General features: G+C 42.2%; 1 protein-coding gene across 4 annotated transcripts in view; it reads left to right on the top strand.

The window, feature by feature from the left end:
* Nucleotides 1-10,403, top strand: part of PPARA (peroxisome proliferator activated receptor alpha) — a 300,306-nt gene extending 289,903 nt beyond the window's left edge. For all 4 annotated transcript variants that reach the window (XM_086952755.1, XM_086952758.1, XM_086952756.1 and 1 more), the window contains exons 7-9: nucleotides 3,343-3,790; nucleotides 7,311-8,858; nucleotides 8,990-10,403. In XM_086952755.1, the coding sequence (XP_086808881.1) occupies nucleotides 3,343-3,790; nucleotides 7,311-7,558 (696 nt within the window). In that variant the 3' untranslated portion in view covers nucleotides 7,559-8,858; nucleotides 8,990-10,403. The remainder of the gene's footprint in view (nucleotides 1-3,342; nucleotides 3,791-7,310; nucleotides 8,859-8,989) is intronic.
* The last annotated feature ends 7,054 nt before the right edge of the window (nucleotides 10,404-17,457 follow it).

Raw genomic sequence — 17,457 nt, forward strand, 5'->3', positions numbered from 1 at the left:
AGAGATTGTTTTTCACAATAAAGGGAAGGGCAGTACTTAAAAAAGATGTTTTTCGTCTGCTGTGGTTTCACAAGTCCTTGCCTGCTACACTGGCGATGAATGGTGGCAAACCCCCACTCTCCCGCTGATAGCCTCTCTCACCTCATACACTGCGCGGCGAGCCTGCCACTCACACTGCAAGACTGGTGTGGTGACGTGTGTGGAGACGTCATAGCGAGAATTGTTTTTGCTGCCTAAAAAAATAATCGCCTCCGCTCACTGCCCTTTATTCCACTGTGGCAGTGCAGCATGAGCATACTGAAGTCAACCCAGCCTGCGGCGGTGATTAAAAGAGTGTGGAGCTCAGGTGCATTCCGACATCTGGGAGCGGGCTAATCCAGTCTGGGAGGCCAGCGAAGATAAAACTAGGAATTCTTCATGATCACAGCACAACCCAGTCAGCCGGGCTCTTTTCTGTGAGGCATAAACACCATGCATAGTGTTCCCACATAAGTTAAAACACAAAAAAATCGCCCTGCTTGCAAATAAATAAAACAAGCCCAAAAAGAGCCAGACTTTAATGTATCTTCTCTCTGCCATAAAGCTCAAGCTTCATACGCTTAGATAAAGGCACAACTCACAGGCCGAGCTGCTGTCAGAATTAAAGAAGATGTCAGCGCTTCGCCGTGAAATGGATCCAAAAAAAAAAGAAGCTTGTGAGTGGTGCCGCGCGCGCCACTGCGAGTAATATATCTTCAATTATAGCGGCCTAGTCTGGCCACCATAATTGAAGACATATAGGCTTTGGGGCGTGTAACGGACATCAATAGGCCATAGGCGAAGCTACGCGACCGCCTATGGCCTATTGCGTGTTCTGTTATAAAACAGCACGCATGCAAAGCCCAATCAAAATGGACCCTGAAATGCACATGCACGAGCTGTGTAGAATTTCAAGGTCCATTTTTGAAAGCCTAGTAAAAGGGCTATTCGCTCGCTTCGCTTGCGAGCCCTGAAAAGGGACAAAGGGCCTGATTACGAGTTTGTTGGTGCAGGAGCAGTCTGCCACCCTGGCAGCCTGCTCCTGCACTGCCAAACCAGTCTGCCCACCAGTTGACGAGTTTCCTCGTGTCTGGCGAGCTTTTTTTGGCAGTCCCACGGTGGTGCCTCTGAAAATGGGCATCGCAATGGGAATACCAAAAACTAGTTCCTCCATGGCATGAACTGTAAAGTCCATTCTGTGCAGGACCTGGGGTGCATACACACAAGGGGGCAAATGATGTGCCTCCTACATGCATCCCCATGCAAATATGCAACAGGGGGGTTTCAGGACTGCCAGCCTTTTCATAGAGGAAAAACCTCAATGACACCCCTGGCGGTCCTGAAACTTGTAATACGCATGGCGTGCTGCAGTGGCACCACCAGCATATTACTGAGGCCCTGACTGCTGGGCCACTGCCAGGGAGAAGCGGTTCTATCGTTGCCACTGTCCTTTTTTTGCAGGGATAGTTCTGGCAAGTTGTAGACTGTCCCGGGTAATAATGTTGCAGAAACGGTTCCTCTTTAACACACACAGGTAGCCAAGCAAGAACTTACTATCTGTAGCAGCCCTGTGCTGCAAAATGTCGCTGGATTGTTTTTCACATTATGTCAACTTAGCGGAATCTTTGGCTGCTGCGGTGGTGCAATGGCCCATCACTGTTGTGCTGTTTTCCATCTTTGTTTTTGTTAGTGTTTTCATTTTATATATAAAGACCACATACCAATTATTGAATATTTGATTCCTTCCTTCTTGCCCAGTGCTCATGGGTGTAGTAACATAGTTCATGTATATGAGTACATTTTTACCTAAGTGAAGTTATCTATCCGAGCATGGGCATTCTGAGCTTCAAGGTGAACTTGCATTTCTAGTTTCCCTGTACTTTTACCAGTTTGCGGAGTTTAGATTTTTGTATGACACTGATATCTTGGATCTCTTTGAAACATCTAGGGCCGTTTTACCCACTGTGAGCTCTTCTAGATGATGACTTTTTTTTTATTTATTTGTATTACTTGGGTGCTGTGTGTCTAGATATATACATGTGACAATCACCCCTGGTTTCAAATGTCCTTGCTGAGTTGATGTTTGCATGTTGGACGTGGCGTTGCAAATAAATCTTGTTCAGAGCTGTGTTCATCATTTCCCAATACAACCAGCGCAATTTGTTATTACCAGATCATATAAATTGAGCTGTTTCCTATTGTTTTAATTTGACTTTTATGCTACCTCACTGTATTTTTTGCTATTTTTTTATCTTCTCATGTGACCCTTGTAAAGTGCTCTGATACCCTTGGGTCCAGCCAGCGCTATATAAAACCTTTAAAATAAAATAAAAAATAACATCCTCCATTGAATTGCATTGGGCTCCCAACACCTCCTAAACACCTGGAACCCGGCCGCCCCTGCCCCACTAGAGGTGTGGACTTAGTGCTAACCTCAGACCCCCTTTGCCCTGATCCTAACCCTAAAAATCTTGGCTCCTGAGACCGAGTGGCCTGCCCGTGAGCAGTTCCCAACCAAGGTGCCCCCTAGACCCATTGGCTAACATTGGCATCCTGCACTCTGCACCCAGCCGCCTTAGTGCTGCTGGTGGTGCCCCTTGAGAGCCAACCTGAACTATTGGGAATCTTGGTTCTGCTTCCCAAAACCGATTTACTCACTTATAACTGAACACTTATTTTCCCGTAGTACTAAATGGTACAGTAATCAATTGCTTGCACAGGAGTTAACCTGCTTACAGGTGTCCTATGTTGTGTAATCTGCGAGGGAAGTATGTATCATACCAAGCCAAAACTGTAATCTAAAAGTAATCGACAAGTAATCTAAATGCTCCTTCTAATCCAGTTTTCACTGTCTTGCTGAAGTAACATTGTATGTATATTGTATGAAGAGTTAAACTTACCTGGTACAAAGTGAATCTTTGTTGCAGAAATAAAATAATAACTTTTTATACAAACAATTGGTCTGGATTCAGTTTTTGAGTGTGTGACATCATTTCCTGCTTGAGTGTGTACAACAAATGCTTAACACTACCCTCCTGATAAGCCTGACTGCTCAACCACACTACCACAAAAGAGTGTAAGGTATTCTCTACTTAAGCCCCTGCTTTCCGTCTGGGAATCAACTGGACTCTGCATACTATAATTTACTTTGGTATAGTATATACAGAGCCAGCTTCCTACAGACCAGCATAAGGGAAGGAATGCTAAAAAAAAATCTCCTACCAAACTGAGTCCTATTTCACATATCTTTTCATTGTTTGAGTACTGTTTTAATAAAAAACATATGAAATGTTATATGATTTCTGATTTCTTCTTTATCCATAGCCATTTGTTATACATGACATGGATACGCTATGCATGGCAGAAAAAACTCTAGTGGCTAAGCTTGTAGCCAATGGAATCCAGAACAAGGAGGCAGAAGTACGAATCTTTCATTGTTGTCAATGTACATCTGTGGAGACTGTGACAGAACTGACCGAGTTTGCAAAGTCTATCCCTGGCTTCGTGGACTTAGATTTAAATGATCAGGTGACATTGTTAAAATATGGAGTATACGAAGCAATATTTGCTATGCTGGCATCCCTAATGAACAAAGATGGGATGCTGGTCGCCTATGGCAATGGTTTTATAACACGGGAGTTCTTGAAAAGCCTAAGAAAGCCAATTGGTGAGATGATGGAGCCCAAGTTTGAATTTGCGATGAAGTTCAATGCACTGGAGCTGGACGACAGTGACATTGCCCTATTTGTGGCGGCTCTCATTTGCTGTGGAGGTAAGCCTGTACTGCTTGTTCATTACCTTTGACGTATTCATGTTTACCTGTTGAAATCGACAGCTAGATTTGGAACCAGTGGAGTAGCTAGGCCTTAGGCTGCCCGTGGCGGCCTCTGCACTTGCCAACTGTGGCTTAATCGAAGAGCAGGGGAGAGGGAGATGCTGGCGCTTCATGCGGCCGTGACGCCGCACTTTAGAGCAGGGGCTGGGGGCTGAGGCGGCTTAATGCCGATTCTTACAGCCGCAAGTAAGAGAGGGGTAAGGGGGGACCAGCCATCACCCTAAAACCCATGCCACCTGGGGTGGTACGCCCCCCACCGCACCTCCCCCACCCCCTTTCCCGAGCTACGCCACTGTCTGGAACTGCTTCTCTTTAAGCAACTGGGTTTTAATTTTAAAAAACGGTCCTATGGCGCTCATACCCAGATAATCAGGAACCCATACTGGCGTATATGTAATGCATAGTTTACAGTGTTGTAATGGGGCGTACACCAACACATTTCTCAAGTCAATCAACATTAGAACATATACTTTAAAAGTTAGAATCTCTAAATATTTTATTCTACAAAACAATCATTACGGAAAATGTAATATTCTTAAAACAGTCAATGGCTCAATCAATCAATCACATAACCTTATTCGGTATAAATAAAAAATACCATACAAATACTGATAAAATACATCAAAATTAAAACCAATTCAGCAGTCTAAAAAGTCTCGAGAATACACATTCAATACATCAAAAATTGGGTGCCCTTCCATTCAGCCATTTCCTTTGTAGGTCCATAACGGAGGGTGATTTCCCAGTCAGCCTGTGTTCTCCCAATTTCCCCTTGTATCTCTAGGCCTGGCTGCTACCCTTAGAAAATTTAGAGTACAAAACGGCGTCAAAGCATCTGAGGACAATTTAATAAATAACAGAGCCACTCTAGCATGTTTAAATCCGGCTTTCTTTAAAATTCTCTTTAAAAAAAAGGCTTCTTGGCTTTGAATAAAAGGACATAGTAAAACAAACTGAAGGGTATCCAGTGGAGACCATTGGTCGCAGCCACATGGTCCCTTCAGCTCTATGGACGGTGTATATCCTGCCGGGTCAGCTAGTACGTGGTGCAGAAGGTTTCATCTAAACCGTGTCATTGGGAATCTATCATGAGCATTATAAAGGTAAGACAAATAAGATTCAATACCCATGGATGTTTTAAATAAAATATGTTCTCTTACTGACGACTTAGTCAACTCTCTGTCATCCCTGATTGTTGTGATGTACTTAAAAAACCTATCCTTAACAAGGGTCTTATCCTGCATGGATATTTTAGAGGGGTTAGTAAAAATGTCTGCACATCCTATTCCCTCAAAGGAATCCTTCATGTACTTTAGCCATGGGAGGTTAAACCCCTGATCACGTGTGAGGCAGTCTGCTATGATCTACCTACTAAATGATGCCTCCGTGTTTGCCCAAATTTTGACCCAGCAGACTAGGGGTTTAACTCCCAGCCTGTCCCCGATATAGTGAGCGCTAAGTTCTTCATGGACGATATGTGATGGCGTGCTCTGTGGCACTTTGACCAAACGCCGAAAATACTATTAATGCATAGTTTACAGTGTTGTAATGGGGCGCAAACCAACACATTTCTCAAGTCAATCACCATTAGAACATATACTTTAAAAATTAGAATCTCTAAATATTTTATTCTACGAAACAATCATTACTGAAAATGTAATATTCTTAAAATGATCAATGACTCGATTTTTTATGTAATTATCCTTGAAAAAGGGGATTATATTTCAAAATAGTCAAAACTCAACTTACTTAGATTCTATGTGACCACAATTTTGTTATTGGTTCTACAACATGGCTGTACTTTGCCTTTTATAAAGGTTGACCACTTGCAGCCAATACTGCACTTCAGAGCTTCTTATTGCTTACGGTTATTTGAAAAAAAGCAAATAACCATAAGCTATAAATAATAAAACGGTCATTATCTGTAGCAAAAAGACACATTCTGATTGAGCAAAGAAGGGCTTCTGTTGTATGTTATATTCATGTACAATCACCAGTCTGTGTGATGAGCATTTTAGTTTTCGTTTTAATGTTTAGATTTAATGTTGAGCAAATGGTAATGGAAGTAAAGCACAGTTAGAAGATGTTTATCCTCCCATAAAATAATGCAAGGGTTGAGTCTTTTGGGCGCAGGAGTAGGTCTTATTCTAGCCTCAGTTACAGGATGTGGATGGTAAGGGAATGAAGGCTTTTAGGACAGTGGTACTAGCACCAAAATGCACACATTATTTTGAACTTTTCAGTACCCAAATCATGTACTCGCAAGGTACATGAAAGCTTTGCTATGAAGGAAGCTGTGAATTAACCCTCGCTGCTTGATTTCTAGGCTGAGACATCCAAACAGTGGTCCTGTGGCAAACTGGGCAGACATTATCAGGGTGATGCTCCTAATTTCATTAGAACAAATATGACATTTGGATCTACAGACTGCCCCATTACCAGTCAAACGGAACTTTATGAGGGAGTCAGGTTCAGAATGTGTATTCCGGCATTAAGGGTGAGCTAGAGGGACTAGTTCAGAGGCATTCTGACTGTTGGGGTATCTGTGTTACTTAGTCTCTGCCACCTTTGAGGTTTTTCTTATTTTCTGTGGACTGCATTGAAGGGGGTGTCAGAAGGTGTTGCTGTCTCATCAACTGAGCGTCATGTTACCTACTCTGTTAAGCTGCAGTAGGTCTTGTCCACTTTAAATTCATCAGACCATCTATGTGGTCAAAGAACTGCACATGCACTGCCCCACATTTGTCCACTCCCCTCTGGTCTTTTCATCACATGGTTCTGCACATCCACATGGAAACAGAGCATGTTTTTCTTTTCATCGACAACTCATGATTCTAGTTACTTTATACTTGAATAGCAATGGATGACCACGGATTAATCCTCGTCCCCGGAAATTCAGCTCCAACATAGCTTTCATCAAGTGGACTTGATCTCGGCATTCTTACACAGTCCAGAAAAAAGACCTGATCATAACCCTGGGATGACTATTATTGTTTTGGGTGTTCTTTGTGCCAAAGTTCCACAAGCCCTCCTAAACCCCACTAGAGAAAATAGCTATTCTTATCAGGAGTAGATATGATCTTTATTAGTGTGTATTCCATTTCCCCTACAGCCTCCTACCTCCCCTGCAGTTGTTTGAAAGTGGTTCAGACATCTCATGTGCAGGAATAGAAGGGCCCCAAACTTAATGCATCTAGTCTTCTTGTGTGAGACACAAAGTGGATTCCAGGAGGGGTTTGAAGCTGATAATCACACTATGTTCATTGTCTCCTATGAAGATGTTGAAATTGCAACAAGTAACTACTCTCTGCAGCATTTGATTTGATTAACTAGCTTCCACTGTATGTTGTGCAGTTAACACCTGTTTTTTTTAACACATGATGGCAAGTTGTAGTTCTGTCAGACTGTGCGTTTTTGACATTTTTCTTCTTTTTTTCCACATGTGCATCTTTGGCAGATCGTCCAGGCCTGGGAAATGGCGCTATTATTGAAAAGATGCAGGAACGCATAGTGCATGTGCTAAAACTTCATTTGCAAAACAACCACCCCCATGATAACTTTCTGTTCCCAAAGCTACTTCAGAAAATGGCTGACCTCCGACAACTTGTGACAGAGCATTGCCTGCTTGTTCAGAAGATCAAAAAGACTGAGACCGATGCTTCCTTGCATCCTCTACTCCAAGAAATCTACAAGGACATGTACTAAGGGAGGAGTTGCCATATCTTTCCCATTGGACTCTAGGCCACAATCTGATAAAATGATGTATGGGAGCAAACATTAGTGTTAAAAACAATTTGCTAATTCATTTTTGTAGGATGACAGAGGAACACACTACATGATATGTTGGTTTATACAGATTCTTATTCTTAAAGCAGCCAGTTCAAGAGTATACTGACCGTACGGTTAATTTATGGAAAATCCCATTTGGTTAAAAAAGGAAATAGTTTATGAATGTCTTTTTTAGTTTGAAGAATGGCATATTGATCATTATTCGGCTATAACGTGATTGTGGGTGAGATCTAGTAGTGATGGTGCACTGTGTTGGAAGTGTGAGGTTTACTCCAGGAACTGGTACGTTAAGTTTGTATTGAGAGCTTATTCTATCTAAAATCCTCTTATTGGCTTGTGTGGAACAGGGCATGTAAGGTGAAGGTCAGAAACACAATAAGCATACCCAGCAGTTGACAAGGAAAAACACAATCATCATACCCAGCAGTTGACAAGAAAAAACATAATCAGCATACCCAGCAGTTGACAAGGAAAAACACAATCATCATACCCAGCAGTTGACAAGAAAAAACATAATCAGCATACCCAGCAGTTGACAAGGAAGCCCATCTTCCTGGGAGTTCATTTTGACAGTGCTCCAGTCGAGTGCATGGATGACTGGTTATTATCAATAAGGCACTGCAACATACAACCTGTACGAAGATGCTGATACTAAGTTCACTGCCCTATTCAGCACTCTTTTAACCAAGTGATCGGCAGGTTTTTTTTTGGCATGGCAGTAGTCCTAGCACACCAGAACCTGCTCCCTAGAGACAAAGGGAAACCACTTCCACTCAAGCATGAACATGTGATGTGTTCAACTGCATTTTGCCTAAATACATTTTTAGTTCCCCTTTTAATCACTTCAGTATTAAAAATCTTTTCCATTAAGTCATTGGACAAACAAATAGTTTGAAAAGACTGTGTATCCTTCTAAGTTACATGGAGTGATCTGGAGGTATGTTTTGAGTATTATCCATATCCCACCCTCCCTCCCTTGAAGTTTGCCACGTGCTCTGTATAACAGACTCGGTCTATCTCCAAGTATTTTGGCTCCACAGCACTTTTTTACTCCACCCCTTTTTTTACACCAGTGGCTACACCCTTGGCACAATAGACAAGAGCGTATGTGGCCTGTGCCTGGAATCAGCTCACAGCAAGGTGCTTCTTTGAAGTCTTTGACAGCAGAGTTCATTCATGAATAGCTGCAAGTGAATGAGTTTGTTTAACACCATCAGTGCTGCAGCAATTCATCCAGGATGCTGCACTTTCTTGAATCCCATTGTTCATGACGAGCTGAGCTCGTCATGAGCACACGAGCAGTGTACTGCATGACGAGCTGAGCTCGTCATGAGCAAGATCCTCCAGTTGCTTGCCCCCACACTGTACATGAAATGAGTCAATGATTGTCATTCAGTTTCTAGCAAAACATGAATTCTGCGAGGATATGACCTGCATTTATGAAAAGAAGTTTGAGCCCTTTGTCTCAACAAACTATGCATTTTAAATATCTTCCTGTTAAATGTTTCTCAGACGGGGTCAGAAGGTGGTGCATAAGCGTCTGAATTCAAAAAGGCACATGTCGAACACACGCAAGATATGCTCCATGCACATAACTCTGGTGATGGCCCCATTTACACATGCTTTGTTCCCTGAGTATTTTAATGAAACACAGTTTTTTTTATCGGGCTCACAGACTCGTAGTAAGATAGCAACCTTGGTAGATCATAGTATGGTTCATGAACAATTTTGTAGAAAATCAATCAGATGTGTGGTGAGAAGTCCGTGCAACATTAAGCATAGTTGGTACACAAATTTTCATTATCTGAAGACATAAAATTCCTAGGTTCGCACAGAGCTAAATTGTGATGAAATGGACACCTGCTGCTTAAGAGCATTGTGGCAAGTTTATAAAAGCTATTTCCATGTCGACATAGCCTGTCCATCCATGGTTGATGTTGCCCTTTTTAAAGAGCACCCTACAATTCCTTTAGTTTATGTTAGAACCACATTAACCCAATCATATAATTTGATTTTGCGCTTTCTACAACCTTCGTCATTCTTAGTTCAGGCCTTCTCGTTACGTTCTAGTATTTAACGTGCGTAATTGTGCATTGAACCAGAATTGCTTTATATGTCACAACATACACCCAGTTTTACCCCAGATATTTACTTCTGGGGAGCTGCAACAGTAACAGATGGACTTGTATTATTTAAAATGAGTACATTATGAACCTAACATGATCATGGTGATTGGTCTAGGGGTGAAGTACATTGTTAATTAAAAAATATTGATATTCAAGTACAGACTCATCTGAAGACAACTATAAGTATCTCTGTCAGTATGTACATTCGAGGCCCAGTGAACTTTGCATGCTTTTATAGTTGTCACCTGGACTTAAAACTGAACGTAAAGCACCTGCCTTCTTGATCTAGGTCCTCTCTTCGTAACGGGTTGCCAGCAAAAAGAGCACTCCTGCCAGTCACATTTACTCCTCACCTTGCAAACTTTAGAACAATGCTAACTTTTATAACTTGAAGATCCTCCTTGTGTATAACTGAAACCCTCCATAGGAGGGATAGGCATAGGATAGGCATATATCCAAGCTTTTCAGTGCTTCATCAAGAATGATACTCCACACAAACGCATGTGGCCCTAATATTGGATACATGTAAGTAGGGGCTTCAAAGAAATGAGAAGGGTAGAAAGGGTAGAGTAGATTTGCAACCTTCAGCATTGCCAAAATTCAAAAAGCAAAAGAAACCTTCATATCCCCCCCCCCAAAAATAAATCTCGAGTGATGATGGTATTCATGCAGGTTATATATGCACTAAGTGTATAAAAACCTGCAGTCTAGTTGTCACCTCATGACTTGCCTTTAATAATAAAATGACATCAACACTTTACATACTAACTGATTTAAGTCAAGTTGTAACCTCGCAGTGCTTGCTAGACCCAGCTGGTACTTTAAAAGGGAGTTTACTGTATTGGTGGCACGGTTCTAAGATGGTACACTTCCTTTTTAAGTGGCCGCCAGTCAATTGTATTGCCCCCCCCCCTTTCTCGCCCCTATCACCCCCAAGAAAGTAAGAGTTCCCCAGGGCTCCATTCTAAGTCCGGCCCTGTTTATTATATATATGGCCACCCTTGCACTCTTAGCGGAGAAATACGGCGCTAAAATTGTATCTTACGCTGATGACACGCAACTTCTGTTCACCAGCGAGAAGGGCACCGTGTTCAGGGGCAGTGAGATAGACACCTGCCTAACGGAGGTGTTTTCCTAGTTCAGAGTGGACCAATTAAATTGTAATCCCAAAAAGTCAGAGATAATTTTTTTGGGTTCCAATGCGAGTGAAGAGTGGTGGCCACTGGACACGTCTCCTCCGAAGTCCTCTGTTACCACAGTAAAAAACCTCGGGTGAAGTTGGATTCGGACATGTCCATGAAGACCCAAATTCAAACTATAGCCGGTTCCTGCTTTGGGCTTTTAAAAATGCTGAAGAATTTCCTCCCCCTGCTTTCGGTCCCCCTCAGAAAGACAGCAGTGCAGGCCCTGATTGCATCAATGCTGGACTACGCAAATGTCCTATATCTAGGCTTACAGTAATATCTTTTAGGTCATCTGCAGGTGATTCAGAATGCGGCTGCCAGAGCTATTCTGATGGTAGAACCCAGAGCTCACGTGGCACCCACCTAGCCCCCCCCCCCCGTGTCTCAAAATCTCTTCCTAGGCTTCCGGTGCGTGAGAGGGTCCAGCTTAAGGCTCTTGCCTTGCTTGGCCTTTAAGGCCCTACACATCTCAGGGGCCTATTACATTAGGTAAAGGATCCAGCACTACGCCCCTCAACGAACGTTAAGGTCCTCGATGCAGCTTCTGGTGACCATTCCTAGGTTTTCCCGTTCCCGCATGGGCGGCCGCTCTTTTCAAGTGGTGGCATCTTGCTTGTGGAACAGACTGCTACCTTCTCTTAGACAGACATCTGACTTAGGTGTGCTCAGGAGGAGATTAAAAACTTGGTTATTTCAATAGCATGACTAGCTAGCTGCTGTGAGCTCACTCTGCCTGTTTTAACGGTCTGTAGCGCCGGGACACCCGTGGAGTAGCTGTGCGTTTTACAAATACCCAATTACAAATAATTTCTCATCCTGAATTCTCACGGAGACTGAGGGCTCCTGTATCTCGGGACAAAATTGTGCTCTTTTATACTATACCCCAGATCATGACAAGTTAGTCATTCCCCTCACCACATGCAAAGATGTTCAGCCAAAAACACAAGCATCTCCTCAATTGGGCTTTCCATTCTTTCCGTAGTTTGCCTTCATGGGCAAGTGGATGCTTCCGACTGAAGTGTGTGGTGCTTGGTTTAGAGGCTGTGGGCCTGATTCACAAAGGCAACTTACACTTTTGAGTAAGTTTGCACTTTTGAGTACGTTTATTACTTTTCATTATTGACAAAATACACTTTAGTAATAATGTACTCTTTTGTAGTAAGTCCAGCAGTACACTTGGCCAATCGCTGGTACTGCAACACCCTCCCATAGAAAATATTGGAGGTAGAGAAAAGTGTAAGTTACTACAAAAGTGCAGTTTGCTAATACCATAAAGTAGTAAACTTACTCAAAAAAGTAAGTTACTACAAAAGTGCAGTTTGAGAATAGCACTCTAACCTCTTAGCAGCTATGGAACGTCCAGCTCCAGTGCTGAATGTTCCATTGCGCAGGTGAGGTTCGAACGTCCAACGGCCGACGGCAGCTCTCCTGAGGTAGTGGTGCCGTCGGCCGTTGGAATAGGCGCAGCACCTAAGAGGTTATAGTCCTACAATTTTTTTTTTACAAAGTGCTGTTTTTGAATCAGGCCCAAAGTTTGTACTGTACAACCCAAAGGCCTGTGTACTAATCCCAGCCACCCCACTTGGTAAAATAGTAACACTCTGCATTTCAGGAGCCGTATCTGTAAAATGTGGGAATGTTTAGGGGTGAGGCAAACAGTTGTATAAAACATTGATGCAAAAGTAAACAAAATGATGGACATGCTGCTCATTAAATTGTGTGGGCATTGCAATGCCTTCCAAGCATTTCCCTAGCTTCCATTACATCCTTTCTCTTCACTAGTACCATTGGTTGATGTACAAACAAGGTCTATCAGCAAAACAAAAAGGTAGGGCCACAACAAAAGTCAGCCACCCTATATTGTTAACATAGTATGTATGTAGTGCCGTTTATATAGCACAAACCTAGTTGTGAAGCACTGGAGTATTGTATAAATGGCAGAAGTCCTCTCTTACAATTTGGAGTCATTTACAACAAGGCAAATGCAGTGTAGATTCCTGTATGTAGAGAGGTAGTGCACTTTGAGAAGAGGTGTCTTTAATATCTTTCTTATTGCAGGATTTTTGGATCTGATCAGGTGTTTCAAATCCTAGAGTTAATTTGAAAAAGGCCTGCGCTTTGGTCTTTTTCTTCTTACACTTGCTGTCCACTCTGGCGATGTCCTTGCTGCTGGTGTGGCACAGTCTGTCTGAGGCCGTCAGTGTCTCATGTAGCTACGCTAGTGTGTTTTCTGATGGCTTTATAGGTGATACAGCTGATCTTGACCTGCTCATGTCATCTTGGTGAGTTCCCTGCGAGAGTGTGTCCAATGAGGTAACCAGCCACCTGCTTTGGTGGAGGAAAAAAGTATTTAGAGTAACTTGAGCGGAATATTTAAGAAATGATCCTCTTACAATGCACAAAACCAATGGGATCCTATGTTTACATTTGGACTGTACCATTTTTTGCTTTTAAGGAAAAATACCTCTAAGTTTTGACAAGAATGCTAGACAGAACTCACTTGTATCCCGCATCAGTGTGAGCAAAAACGTCTGTCTGTGGTGAATTCAGAGGCCACACTTTACAGCTACAGCTACAACTATTTGTGAATAGTTTGTACAACTGTCATTTCACTTTCAGTGATTGGCATGGAGAGATTGGCATCGTCGCTAAATGTTGTGCCAGTGTATGGCAACCTTTCCATTCCTGGCACTAGGTAGTTTGTTTCAGATGACTCATATTTGGCTTCCGAAAAATTTAGAAGAGATTTACAGAAATGTGGATAGCTTATGTTTCTGGAAAGGCTCTTTCCTATGTTGATAATATCATAGTGTTGGCTCTCGATTGTTCCGTGCAGATACTCTTCAAGCATCAAGGCGTTACAAAAACCAAAAGCGTGACTGTACCTTTATATGCTGCCAGCTACTCAGGAGAATTGCATACCGGAAATAAAACTCGTTTTTTGTTTGATGAAGGCATGGCAAGGACTATCCAAATAAACTGCTTCTACACAGCTCCCTTATGAAGACTTTTACTGCATAACCATTATAATGCATAATGTACTCTTGTATACTTTAAAGTTGTCCATACTTCTCAATTGTGATATAGTGTGTGGCCTCTTTACACTCATAAGCAAAACTTCATGGTCCATCTTGATGAAATTAGGAGTTACCCATCCTACTAGTTTCTGGTCTTTCCATAAAATTACTTTTGTGCAACCCTTTGTGCCTTACATAAGGAAGGACATCTAATGCGATCCTAAATTGAAATGTCAAAGGGTTCACCTCTATTGTATGTCATTCTGTTCATGAGTTCAGTATTTTAGGCATTTATAAAAGCTGTTTTTCCAGGTAAGAATTGTATAGGGTTCACCTTGGTTAGTTATTTGTTCCATATCTAATGTGATAAAATAAAGCCATATACCATGCAGAGAAATACAAATAGCTTTTATTAGTTGATCTTTGTTTTCAATGTGCGAAAGGATTAATTGGAATTACACCGAAGCAGGTAGTAATAGTGCAACAGCTTTATAACGAGGGAAGGTGAACTCGCCCTATGCCCAGCACAGAGCTGCGAAGATTTCTGTATTACAACTGCACGCTGTGTAGGTGCACACAGTTTGTGTGTGCAGCTGAGCAGCTCAGCACACGGGCAACTAAGTAGTTATCTGACCCACTGCTCTGTCATGGAGTCAGGAGGGCGTACTACCGTTTGAAGGGTGGCCTGGTGTATCCCTGAGGGTGGGTACAGTTTCTGCATCCAACCTTGTGGAAGCCTCTGAACCTCTCCCTAATAGGTCCGTGAATGACCACATGCCAGATTTCCTGGCACTGAGCCCTTTTTGCCACTCTGGCCCCTCTGTATGATTCTGTACCAGGGAGCCCGGAGCCGACTTGAGGGGTTGGCTACTGCCTACAGAGGACCCTGCTCCTCTCCTCCAAAGTCCACCAGGTTGGACTGCCCTTTGAATGCTGGACTGCGTGGGCTTCCCTACGCGGCTGTTCCCCCTGCAGATGTTATGTCGCAGGGACATGCATATACTGAAGTGGGATTTCCCAACTAGGTTGTGCTTACCACATGGAAATTGGGGCTCACCCCTTCACACGCAGGTGTCTACATATTCGATTTTTAGGGCCAAAGAGTGAAAAACCCAGACACTGCTGTTTGCACATACTCCACATTTATGTTGAAAGGGCAACATTACTCAGTGGATTAATACCTCAACAGTAGCAATCCGAGTATCACGTTAAGAGCACAGTTCTTAATCCTCTTAGGGCCACTCATATTTGCATACAGGTGAGGTGTATAACTTACTATCAAGTTGGATAACATCTTCCATGAGCTCCTAGACGGAATTAACATTGTCTTCTCCCAATTCACTGGTGACTGGTGGGAAAAATAGACCCGAGTCTTCTCATGAGTGTGTTAAGTGAACCTTGGATTGTGGAGCATTTACCAGTGTTGATCCACACAGCAGCGAAAATGATACTAAGCTCTTCTTTGGAACCTGTCTGATTGAAGCTGTACTGTCCTGTCTCCATTACTTACGACTGCTTTTAATCCAAGGCCTTTATTATGTGTGTGAGTGTTTAGTATTTTGTAATGTATATGGAACACAAGAAAGGCAGGGCATTAAAGTGAATGTGCATGCATCTGCTTGACAGCAATCCAATTTCCACACTCCTGCTGACCGACCCTAACAGAGCGCGTTCACTGCTTTTCACGTTATGCGTTCAGACATTCAAATAGAAAAAGAAAACCCCCTGTACCAACCTCAGTTTACACCAGTACTTTGTGTTCTATTTTTGCACGGTTAATAGTTTCCGCACAACGTCCTACAAAGTTCTGGAAGACACGTTTCCAATAGTAAATACTGAATCTTCCCAGTCTAATATGGCGTGGGACATAGAAGTGACTGGAGGCACTCATTTCTAATATCTTTGATGGCACATCCTATCCTATTACTTAGGACACTTCCACTAGTGCTGATGCTGACATTCAGATTAGATTTTAGACAGTGTTGATTTTTTTATTTTTATTTTGTGATTTTTTTTAAACTAAAACGAATAGGAAGGGCTTTATAATGGGACTTATTGTACAATAATGAGCACAAAAAATGTTTGCCTATGTGCCTTTTAGAGAATGAAAATGTAGACTGTAACCAAATGAAAATGCATACCATGTTTTTCATGATGTAAGATGTGTTTTTTTGTAAATAAAAATGATTTCTGAGTAAGCGTCTTCTTCCAAGACACCTCTATCTCAGGTATAAGTCTATTGGTATTTTTTCTGCGTGAGCCTGCAACAAGAACAAATGAGTGGTAGGGAAAAACGAAGAGTCCCGTGGGTTTACATGGAACTTGTAGGGAATACGAGCCAAGACGCATTATTTTGCACTGCTTGGAGAAGACAGGAGGTAAACGTTGCTGAACAAAAAATGGCTTGTTCAATGCTTCTAGAATAATAATGTTTGTAAAATGGAAATTGTTATTTTTTTTTGGCTGTAAATTTTAGATTTTCATTATTGGAAATAACGGTGTGGATTAAAGAAATGTTGGAGATTGTGTCTTTATTGCAATGAATTGTGATCTTGTAAAATAATAAAGCCTCTAAAACTGATGAATGTAAAGACATGCAAATTTCAAAATATAATTTTGCTCTAATGGTTAAGAACAAAAATAAACCGTTTTTTAAAGACAATTGTCTCTGAGTTGACATTGTGGAATGCTTCTTTTAATATTTGCATATATTCCTATGTACGAAACACGAGTTGATTAGGGGGTCTCAGGGAAAACTTCAAAGACCTGCGTGGACACAACCCCCACTTCCCATGAATCTTTATTAGATCTGTAGTTGTACGATGACGCGCCAAAAACGTGACTCGATTAGCTCCAAAGTGTACACAGCTGCTTCCAACTTATCCATTGAGCAGGGTTTAAATAGCGTGCGTCCTCTCCTGTCGGTTACTACTCGTGACAGCCAGAAGACGGTCCGGGGTACCGAGGGAGAGGTAAGTAGAGAGAACTGTAATTGTTGTAATTCTACAAATCTATGACCTAATGCCTTTCGGTATAGTGGAGACCTTTTCGCAGGCTCTCCCATTTCTGTAGATCAATACGCTGTACCTATTAGGGTGAATTGACATTAAGAGACCAGCCTATAACTTACGGTCACATTTTTCAGGCGAAACGGGCACACCTCTTTTGCTCAGTGGCACACCTATAGATGTTACAGTAGTTAGCGGTTTCCTCAGAAAATCAGCTTAGAACTACACGATTAAACTGAGGATAGCGATACACAGCAGAAGAGTATCTGCAAATAATGGGCACTGTTCACTGAACGTCATTTACATTCTCCAGTTCCTTGTATGCTTATCTTACCAATTCTACACTTACCTGTCAGGTTAGGATTGCTGAGAGTTGATTTTAATCAATGAAATACTGCTTTATGGCATACTTACCAGATCCATGAATCCGCTTTTTTCTTCCAACAAAGTGGTGCCTCACGCCCTGAGCTGTGCCAGGAG

Source organism: Lissotriton vulgaris, chromosome 1_2, assembly GCF_964263255.1.
Source record: "Lissotriton vulgaris chromosome 1_2, aLisVul1.2, whole genome shotgun sequence".
NCBI lineage: Eukaryota > Metazoa > Chordata > Amphibia > Caudata > Salamandridae > Lissotriton > Lissotriton vulgaris.